Source organism: Homalodisca vitripennis, chromosome X, assembly GCF_021130785.1.
Source record: "Homalodisca vitripennis isolate AUS2020 chromosome X, UT_GWSS_2.1, whole genome shotgun sequence".
Lineage (NCBI taxonomy): Eukaryota > Metazoa > Arthropoda > Insecta > Hemiptera > Cicadellidae > Homalodisca > Homalodisca vitripennis.
In genome coordinates, this window is record NC_060215.1 from 111727718 (window position 1) to 111739522 (window position 11805).

An 11805-nucleotide genomic window follows, 5' to 3' on the forward strand; every position below is an offset into this window, starting at 1 on the left:
AAGCATTGTTATAAATCCTAGTATAAATTCTTTCGTAATTGCATTTTGACCTGAATAAATTTTTAATAGCAAATAAATAACCAGTTAACGCAATATTAAAAGCGAAATATCAAGCTAACATTGTTTTCTTGGAACATTCTACTTACAATGCACCTTGTATCTGTACCGTGGCTTAAATGTAGATATGGTATAATACTTTAGTTTGCTGCCAAATTTATATTTGTACATTGCTGCCATAAAATACATTGTCTTCAACCAATCTCAAATAAATAGAAAGGGGTTAGAAAAGAATAATGAATAACAGTACCCAAAGATGTTTATAATTTTGTACATAGGTGTTATACAAAATGTACTAATAATAAATAAATTAAGTAGAAGAAAATATATTATTTTAACAAGTTTTCTTACTTGCAGGTTATTCTTCACAAGGTCTTTCCAAAAGTTCATCTACCTCAAAATCATAGAGTTCCAAACCTAACGCAATTTCTTCAGCATCAAAGTTGTCTGCAGCATCCATCTCCTTCAGAAACAGCTCATCCACAGCACACCACACAATCCACGGGATAAACAGTGTGACACACGCGGAGTACATATCTGAAATATGAATGTAGTTTCAGCATAAGTTCAGCTAAATAAAAGGGTACATAATTTATTTATAACTAAACTACAGGTATGAAATTGAAACGTATTTAATATGATTGAAAATATAATACATTTATTTCGTGTTCTACATTGCGACATGGTTCTTTAATATTCTACTATCCTGTGTAGTCTTATTTACACTTGTACATTTATTTATTTGATTAAAACTCTCTTGTATGTCACGAACACGTTTACAAAAACAGAAAGCTACAGGAGAACATTAGAGGCCAATTGAAATCTGGTATTATTATTTCTTGTTTGACTTAGGCTACATACTTAGCATGTGTACATTTTTCTCAATTTTAATTACAGTTACAGCCGGATTCTCAGGTATCTCCAGAGGCAACTGCTACTCATATATTCAAGGGAAGTAAATATATATTTCCCATTATGGATGGCGTAATAGTAGATAAGGACATAACTTCATGCATTTTACTTGATAGGTAATAACTACATATAACGCTATGAGAAGCTGTCTTATTTAGTACAGTTCCTGGGCAGTTATATCGATAGTTTTTCGACGCTTTGGTCCCAAACATATTCTATCTTTAATTCATAACATTAACACTGCCGGACCCACGTGAGTATTGCGGGTCAGGACAGGTATAATTGGTGCAGATTAGTAGAAACTACAGGGGCTGAAAATGTTAATAAAGGACAAGGTCAATCCACTTTCTCTGTACTCAACCACTCCCAGCTTCCATTAATCTTCAGGTGGGACCGAGGCACTGTGATAACCCTTTAAATGAGTAACAGTAAGATATAAATCCTATTAGTGTGAGAGATGAGCCAAGAGGCAGTAAACAGACACAGTACTCCTGCACGCTCCATCCTCCTCACGCTCCTGGGAGACGATGGATGTATACCACCACGAACAAGGAACAGCCACATGGTAGGCCTAATGTTCTCCCGTGCAGTCAGGTATGAATATTACCATTTGACGAGGTAAAATTAACCCTACAACAATCTCCAGCATTGCCTATGACACCGAAGAAATCTCTCAACAGTAATCCTTTGAGTAAAGTGAACCATGACTACAACGGGAGATGGCGAACATGCTCTCCCTCCCATCCCATTATCCTGCTTTGGACAATCTCCAGTTACTAACACTCCTAGTGTGACTTGTTAGTCATATTATCCTAATGCCTGAGAATGGATAATAATTAGAACGGGAGTTGGGGAACATGATCTCCCTCCCATCCCATTATCCTGCTTTGGACAATCTCCAGTTACTAACACTCCTAGTGTGACTTGTTAGTCATATTATCCTAATGCATGAGAATGGATAATAATTATAGAACGGGAGATGGGGAACATGCTCTCCCTCCCATCACATTATCCTGCTTTGGACAATCTACAGTTACTAACACTCCTAGTGTGACTTGTTAGTCGTATTATCCTAATGCCTGAGAATGGATAATGTAGCCTATGTGGAGTAATCGATACTGACATTTTTATATTTAGAGCATAAATGCAAAACAGTTAGATTTAACACTTACCCCATACAAATTTTGTCATGCCACTTAATATGTCATCGAAGTCCAATGCCTCATGATTTATCGTGTTCAACAATACGTCCTGATATCGTATGGCTTGACCGGTGAGGGCATGAACACACCAAAGTACAGTGTCGCGTCTTCCAAGCATCTTTTAGGTCCCTTCTGGAACATTAGGTACAACAATGTATTCCAACTTGCGTATCGAATGTACTCCTAACTGGAATTATAATTTTTACATAAACTTTCACTCTCAACCACATCTGTGAGCAGCCAAACAACCTCATGGTATGAGGAATGGGTAAAGAGGTATCGTTATGCTCTGTGTTGTGAAATATGTTATGTTTTAGAGCTATTGTACAAATTTGAAGTAATAGTGAAGTGAACGATTTCGTTTTTTTAATAAGAACATTATTTACTAGTATTGTTCTAGGTTTATTTTCCACCTTTATTCGATACTAATTGGTGTTAATTCATTCTAACAGAGTAAAGTCAAAAAAGGTAGAATAGTAAGGCAACATCAACAAATTGTGGTATTTCATTTTATATATATATATATATATATAAAGCGGTTATTGTAGTATTATATTTTAAATGTTCATTTTCTATTTGATTTAAATTCCCAAACTATTCCATTACGTAACATTTTAGTTTAAGCTTCTTCAAAGACATAGGCTAGTTTGAAACATAATCAACTCGTTACAATATTCAGTATCAAAATGACAACCATTTTACATTTACATAAAAACCAGAAATATTTATAACATTAGGAGGTTGGTAGGCCTGGTCCTATCGTGTGAACACACAAACGACGACGCTCCATAGTTTTAATTTAATTATGGGTGGATATATCTAATGAACAATAATCTCGACGACGGAACGTCTTTCCTTATCAGGTTTTCATAAATGTAGACAGTAAACCGGTCAGCATATCCATTCTGTGAGTAATTAGTGGCTGTGTTTCTAACCAACAAACTAACGAGATTAGACTCGTATGCAGCCATTAAACCCACGTTTGTCGTAACTGGTTACGCCGTGGTCTATCAACCAGCAGTATCAAATACTATACCACTATGAACTCCAGTGGCAACACCGGTAACGTCCAGGACACTGGCACCAGAGGTCATTAGATCGATTCCCGGATTGTGCATTTTCTTTTTTTTTCTCTGAAGAATTCCTCCTTTAAATATACGAATCCTGAAAACATTGTAAATAATTTTAATCTTTTATATTATAAAACTTGTTATTTATCATCTATATTCTATTAAATTTTATCCATCTATTTATTTACTTATTTATTCATTTATTATTCAATTTTATTATTACTATGACACTCACAATTGAAAAAAACTAAGAATGGAAACCCCTGCATCATTTATAATAATATCAAGTACAGGTAGCAGAGAATTCTTAAAAACGGTGAGATTTCGTGGCGTTGTTTAGGGAGAAACTGTGGTGCATCAATAAAAACTGATTCGGGTATGACAAGCGTACTTGCGTGTAATCAGAAACACAGTGGCGTACACCCCGTCACCATGCGCTCGCTGTCACCTCTGAGCAGGCCTCAGTCACCCTCTACACCGCCTGCACCCGCCACGCCGTCTTCGCCCAGCACATCGCCTGCGCCTGCTTGCTTCACACCCGCCTCCACAACTGCCTCTGAGCCTGCACCGCTCGCCTTCACACCTAGCCTCAGGGGACCAACCCACATCGCCTCCTGTAGTACGCCTGAAGACCCGGCAGCGGAGATTTCCTGTCTCAAATTGGAGATTGAGCGCCTGAATAGTGAGTTTTAGAAGCTTCAGGACCATACCATCGAGTCTGACTCACGGTTGCTCCAATTTACGGACCAAATTTTTCCCGTGAGCACATCTCGCGTCGACCAGACCGCCCGCGCTTCCGCGACAGTGGACTGCGGTGTCCAGTGTGGGCTGTCCCTCAGTCCACTGGAAAACCTCAAGCCCCAAACTACGGACTTCAGTGCGCAGTGTGATCTGTTGCCTTCTCAGTGTACAAGATGTGCTGATAACATACTTCTCGTTAACAGCCAGAACACGACGATTGAAGTCCTCGAGGCAGAAATTCAGTGCATAAAATCGCAGCTGTCATCGTGTGAGTGCCCAGAAACGCACTCGAATCCCTGGATAGAAATAAAAACTAAACAAAGACTTTTTCCAGCTACACAAAAAAACTCAAGCGAAAATAAAATACCCCCAGCAGCCAAAACCAAGCTCCCACACAAACCAAAAAGAAAAAATAATTATAAATTGAAAACCTCACCCCGTCATGATGAAACCCATAACTTCCCAAAAAACCTGATATCCTCTGACCAAAATTTCCCACTTCGAGTCTGTTGGTATAATGGGTGACAGCCATGCCCGTTTTATTGCAGGACTGGTGAAAAATATAACCGGCTCCTCAACCTCGGTCAGTGGCATATGCATGCCCGGCGCGGGGCTGATTGACATCGTTCTACCTCGGCCTGGTCCACACTACCAGGTGCTAATTGCTGGAACCAACGACTTGGCAGTGGGAGAGCAATATAACATCTACCGCCACCTGGAAGCTTACATCACTGCCAGACCAGCCAACACTGAGCTGGCCCTTGTCACTCTGCCGTACAAACATGACCTGCAACCTGACCACCCCATCCACGACGAGACCGTGCACGTGAATGCCTACATTGAAGAACTGGCGGCTCGGTACAACGCCCGGGTGATTAACTTCAGTGAGATCGGCCGTAGGCACTTCACGAAGCACGGTCAAGATCTATCAATGCGGGGCAAGCGGCTACTGGCGGGGTTGATTGTGAAGAGCCTCGCATCGCAGAAACCCGCTCGGACAACATCCAGGATGCCTGCGCCGCCGCCTGACCATATGACTGGCCCAGTCACCTCCGCTCCGCCCGCTGCCATCCCCATGACTGCTGTGACCAATGGAGAGTCGGCTGTGGCCCTACAACAGAGACTGAACCATGAGCACATTACCTACGCGGAAGCAGCTAGGGGATCGCCCACGTTAGGCAGTGATGTACAAAAGGGACGCTCTCCGGCTTCAAAAAACTTGACAATGTCACACTGTACGAAGCTCCTGTTCTGTTCAAAAGCTGCGAGGTATTGATCGCCGGCACCAATGACATAGCTGTTGGTAAACAGCTTAACATTTATCGCCATTTGGAGATTTACATCGCAGCCAAACCGCCCAGCCGGAAACTGGTCCTTGCTACCCTGCCGCACCGCCACGACCTGGATCCGAACCACCCCATCCACGGAGATACCGCGCTCGTGAACGCCCTTTATCGAGGAATTGGCTGCACGTTACAGAATCCAGGTGCTGAATTTTGATGGCATAAGTCGAAGGTACTTCACGAGGCACGGTCAGCACTTGTGTATGCGGGGCAAACGGCAGCTAGCAGGGGAAATAGTACAGAGTCTCGTTGCCCTGGAATAACCCCCCCTGGGTTGCCCTGGAATCCTTGAGCCCAGGAATGTCCTACATTAGTCGACACGCCAGTATCCACGACTACAACTGTTGTCCCCGAGGAATCAGCCGTCTCGTGCCGGCGATCTCCGACGCACCAACACATCACTTATGCTGAGGCCGTCACGGGATCACCTACTCCGACTCCAAGCAGTGACAAAAGACTGCCTTCTGATTTAAAAAAACTTGCTGCTACCTAATTCCACAAATCTGACTTAGAAGTGACTTTAGATCCAGCTCCAACATATCACCAAACTAGATCTAAATTTTTTCAACCTTCACAACATCAAAATTCAAAATTCCAATATTCGAAAATTAAATTAATTCATCAAAACGCTCAGATTGCATCAAATAAGACTGATGAACTGGCGCTATTGTGTGAAGAATTGAATCCTGACGTGTTCGTAGTCTCGGAACACGGATTCAGGCCTGAAGCAATACACCTTTCCAAAATTCCAAATTTGGATTTGGCAACACATTTCTGCCGTAACTCTGTCAAGGGGGAGGTGTGGCAATTTTTGTTAAACAGTCCTCAACATTCGAGGCATTCAAAACCAACAATAATAACGACCTGGATTTTGAGTCTGCAGGTATCAAAATCACTACAAACACACTTGAAAAAATCATTGTTGTTGGGTTATACAGATCGCCCAATGGCAATAGCAATTCTTTCTTTGAAAAATTTTAAAACCTTCTAAATTCTTTTTTTCGAAATTCTACAAAATTTTTAATTATTGGTGACTTTAACATCAATGTAATGGACCACACTGAAGCTCTTACCCAGCGGCTTCGCGATGTTCTTATTTCCTTCAATCTAAATTGGTCCGTGAATTCTCCTACACGAGTGACCGCTACGACGAGCACTTCCATGGACAATGTGATTACTAATATTCCGGGCACAACAGTTTCTGTTGCAGACACGGCTATCTCTGACCATTTCGCTCTGGAGGCCTTGGTTCGTGGGTGCAAACTGGATATTCAAAGTTAAAAATTTAAAATCATGAGGTCAATTAACCATCAGAATATATGCTTGCTGAATAAATTCCTGAGTAACGAGTCTTGGGCATTTTTAGACGAATTCGAAAGTGTCGATGACATGTATCAGGCATTCAGCAATGGCTTTAACTATTATTTGGACATTGCTTGTCCATCCAAAAAAAAATCAAAATTAACCTCAAACAAAAACAAAACACCTGGTTGACCAAAGGAATACTTGTATCTCGAGAAAAGCTTAAATTCATTCATAAAATATTCATTCAAACTCAAAATGAAAATTTCAAAAACTTTTTCAGAACATACCGGAGAATGTACAGAAAGGTCTTACGGGCTGCCAAGGCCTATGATGTTAATAGAGCCCTGGATACCTGTGAAAACTTTTCTAAAACAGCCTGGAAAATTATAAACGATTCGTCTCGAGATACAAGTTTAAAAAAACATAATAAATCAATTGCTATAAAAATTTGAGATAAAATTGTTCAAAATAAATTACAAGTTGCCAATGAATTTAATAAATACTTCTCTTCTGTCGGTTTGGCTAATTCGTCGCTCAGAGAACACCAACCGTGCGAAAATGTTAGAATTCCAGTTGCATCCATGGCCTTGGCCCCTGTGTGTGTGGAGGAGGTGGCCCGTGTTGTGCAGAAGCTGAACCCAAAGAAATCATGTGATCCCAGTGGAGTATCGGTGTGGCTTATCAAACGCTGCTTTAGGCATATTTTGAGGCCACTAACAAAACTGATCAATCTCTCATTTGACACTGGAAATTTTCCATCTCTTTTAAAAACCGCTAAACTTATTCCAATCTTAAAAAAGGACGACGCCTGCTTAAAAAGCAACTACCGTCCTATTTCAATCCTTCCAGTGTTCAGCAAAATCATTGAAAAGGTTTTCTATGAAAGAATCGTAAGCTTTCTAGAAGACAACGAAATTCTGAACCCTGTACAATTTGGATTTAGAAAAAACAAATCCACAATTGATGCAGTAAATAATCTTGTAGAAAATGTTATCGATGGTTTGGAGGGACGAGAGTACGTGCTTAGCGTATTTCTCGACCTTTCCAAAGCTTTTGACTGCGTACACCATGAAACACTGTTGTACCAGTTAGATAAATGTAGCGTCCGAGGCCTCCCGCACTTATGGCTCACTTCTTAACTCAAGGATCAAGACCAGTGCGTAGAAATTTCAAATTTTGTTTGTGAAAAAATCAAAATGGCTCATGGTGTCCCTCAGGGTTTAATCCTCGGGCCCCTTTTATTTCTGATATACGTCAGCAGATTGAATTCAGTAATCCACCATGGGAAACTGATTCAGTATGCTGACGATACGACTCTCTGCTTCAAAAATAAATCTCTCAAATATTTGGAGATCACATCATTCACAGAATTAAATTCAGTTATACAGTTCTTTTCGGAAATAAACTTGAAAACCAACCAGTCGAAATTCAAATGTTGTTCATTTCTCCCTCCGACAGCCAGATGCAGAGCAGCCTGCTGTTTTTGTGGATGAGGACCTTTTAGAGAAAACTAATTCCATGACGTTTTTGGGAATGCTCCTTGATAGGAGACTGACCTGGAACGATCATGTAGATAACGTATGTGCTAAGGCTTCCTCAGGCATATTTGCATTGCGAAAACTAGCAATGTACTGTTCCCCAAGAGTTTTAAAAATGGCTTATTATGGCCTTATCCATGCACATTTAGCGTATGGAATAATACTCTGGGGAGGTTGTTCCAAAAGCAAAATGGAGCGAGTTTTTAAACTCCAAAAAAAGCCGTAAGAGTAATTGGAAAGTTAAACTTTAGAGAGTCGTGCAAGGAATTTTTTAGGGAGTTGGGATTGCTGACTTTACCCTGCCTCTATATTTCTGTACTGCTTCTCCAAGTGTGTCTTGGTTCGTGGCAGGGAAGTTCACCAATATGAAACCAGAGGCAGGAACAACTTCAGAACACAGCAACAAAGACTGACGTTGTCTCAACACCTCCCGCAACAAGTTGGTGTCAGACTAATAAACAGGCTCCCTGAAAGTGTAAAAAATTCAAACAACACAAATCAATTTAAAACTCGTCTGAAGCGCCTTCTGGTGTCTAAAGCGTTTTACTCTGTTGAAGAATTCATGATGAGCCGCTGGGAAATTTAAAAATCGAAATTTATAATCAAAATTCAACAGCTGGATCTGATGTCGGAATGTATGTGTCTGTATGAATGTTTAAAATGTATGTCTGACTGATTGAAAACGTGTACATGGTTTTTTTACAAAATGTGTTAAAGTTGACGATTGCAATACAATGTCAGAAATTTTTAAATGCAATAAAGATATTATTATTGCATAATAACACAATATTAACACGATATTATTATTATTATTATTATTATTATGCATCTGTGCTAGAGTTACGACGCATATTTTCCCTATGGCACCTAGCAAAGTTCTGTACCCTAGAAGTTCTAAAAACGGCCTATTACGGCCTAATCCATCCACATCTTGTGTATTGATTAAGACTCTGAGGAGGGTGTGCTTAAAACACAATGAAGCGGGTTTTCAGGCTCCAAAAAAAGCAGTCAAAATAATTTTAAAACTGAATTATAGAGAGTCGTGCAGGGGATTTTTTGGGGAGCTGGGATTGATGACATTGCCCTGCCTTTACGTTTTTGAGGTGATCGTGTACTGCAGATCGAGATGTGCATTGATAAGTGGCAGGGACGTTCACCAATATGAAACTAGAGGCAGGGACAACTTGCGAAATCATCAACGCAGACTGACATTATCGCAACACCTCCCTCAGCAGGTGGGTGTCAGACTAATCAACAAGCTCCCTGAGGATATAAAAAACTCCAAAAACCTCAATCAATTCAAAACTCGTCTCAGACGCCAGTTGGTGTCTAAAGCGTTTTACTCGATTGATGAATTCATGATGAGCCGTTGGGATGATTGAAAATCATGGTTCCGAAGTCTGTGTGATTGTGTCGTGAGAATGCTGAGATTTAAGTATGACTGTGAGTGAATTTGTAGTTAGGATGATATATTTTATGATGCATTTGACTATTGCAATACAATGTTATATATTGTCAAACAATCAATAAAGAGATTATTATTATTAGTCCAGTAAATCTTTTTAATAAATGCTTCCTATCCATTTGTATAACAATCACATAAAACGTACGAATGAAAAAGCATCTATAATAGAAACCGGTTGTATAACCGGAATAAATAGGAAGTGTATAAATAGGATGATTTTATACTGATGTCCTAATTTAACTTATTACATATGTTCGTCCAAACATTTTGCCTATTAAAGAGAAATCACGACGACAAATAAATCTTGTTACCCACAAATTAACACACAGGAGATTATTATTATTATAAATGTCCATAACATCTAGCTATTTACATAAATTTAATGTCGTTTGTCTGAAAATGTCTGAGGAAGAAGAAATCGTGATGGTAAACAAAAGCATTCTTCCAAGCAAATGTCTTCAGAGGATTCGCGTTTCTTTCTAATCCCGAAAAGCTAGTAACCAATACTCTCACATAACTTTTACTAGAATATTTTTAAAGTAATCAGAAATAATTATAACTGTAAGTGATTCATCAATTATAAAATCGAGACGTACCAACAAACCTGCTGACCACCAAGTATTACATATGACTTCATTTATTACTTTTCTACTAAGTCCCCTACTATTACTATATACTATTTACTTATGTCACTCTTATGGGGATAATCCCTATTGAAAAAGTATTAATATTTAGGACCTGTAAGGATCGCCAATTCTCTTAGTTTCTTACAGTACCAATCAACTTACTATGAGCTTAATTTGTATATATTATTGGCACTAACACTCCTCACACTCACTGTCACTTATCATTATCACAGTCATTATTTATGCCTAAAAAACTAATTATAATTATTGAAAACGTCATTGTACACAATTGTCACTCATCGATATTTACATATAAATAGCAGCAAAATATTATAAATTAAGTCGAAATGCAAAAGTAATATTCAACTATATTTTTAAAAGCGGCAATTTAAATGCAATCCACGTTGAAAAATTTTTACAAATACAATAATCTGAAATTAATTTATTTTCTCCAATTATGTACATAGCAGTATAAAAATCCAACACTTTTTTCTTGGATAAGAAACGTCATCCTTTCATCAGTTAAAACATAAAAAATACGAAAAGAGATGAAATTGTATTTGCATACATTAACATGTTATGAATTGCATTTTTCTATCCACACGCAGTGCGTGAAAGGTACCACAGTCACCTTATGTTAAAAGTAATATCCATTTATTTTTGGCAAGGAATAAAACTGGACATGAGAACTATATAGGAGAACTGCAGTGACTTTTATGAGACTATAAATATGTGGGAAATTAAATTTGAACATAATCGAATTCAACCAACAATTATCATATCGGGTTTTCTATATTCAAACTCATGACTAGACAACATCATAGCTCGCTTATGGAAAGAAAATGTTTTGTTTCTTTTAACAAATTATACAAGATTGAAGGTAATAAAAGTAAATATCTAATTTTAAAATTTTTTTGCGTAAAAAATCTCAGTCCTTCTAACAATTACAATTAGTTCGCATATTTTTTAAACAGAATAAAATATTATAATATCACTATCTTTGTTTTAATCTTGATGTCGCTAAATGATTTGGAAAATGTAAAGTAACTGTTAAGAATCATTTAGATTTATATGTACCTGAAAATGATGAAATTCGAAGATCAGACGAAACGCACCGTATGACACTATCACAAATGTAAGCGAAATGTGAAATGGGAGAGGAGCGTAGAGCGCGGAACAGGTGTCCAGGAGAAGAGAACAAGGAATGGTAGGGAGGTGGCCTCCAGTCCGGCGCGATTAACCATGGCGTCATTGCTGCACATTGTACGTAATGCCTACGCCATGGCGCGTATGAATATAACACTGCTGCCCGCCAAAAAGATGGAATTGTTTTATTTGTAATTTTGTACTCTCACGTCTGCAGCCAAAATTGGGTAACCAAAGGTCGTATTGCCATGCCCGTGTCTGGAGTGCCTCAGACATTTCTATACTTCCCGTATGACATGATACACGACTGTACAGCATGAATTATGTTAATAGTAGCAACATATTATGTGAAATATGAGCTATTTCCCAATCAATATTCCTAATAAGATTATACATTTAT

At 38.8% G+C, this 11805-nt stretch overlaps 1 protein-coding gene across 1 annotated transcript; it reads right to left on the bottom strand.

Moving 5' to 3' along the window:
* Positions 1-305: 305 nt before the first annotated feature.
* Positions 306-11452, bottom strand: LOC124368573. Its single transcript, XM_046825815.1, has 3 exons — positions 11337-11452; positions 2142-2303; positions 306-594 (listed from the first exon to the last, which is right to left on the bottom strand). Exons 2-3 carry the CDS (start codon positions 2287-2289, stop codon positions 416-418), a joined length of 327 nt encoding a protein of 108 aa, XP_046681771.1. The 5' UTR covers positions 2290-2303; positions 11337-11452; the 3' UTR covers positions 306-415.
* Positions 11453-11805: the final 353 nt, after the last annotated feature.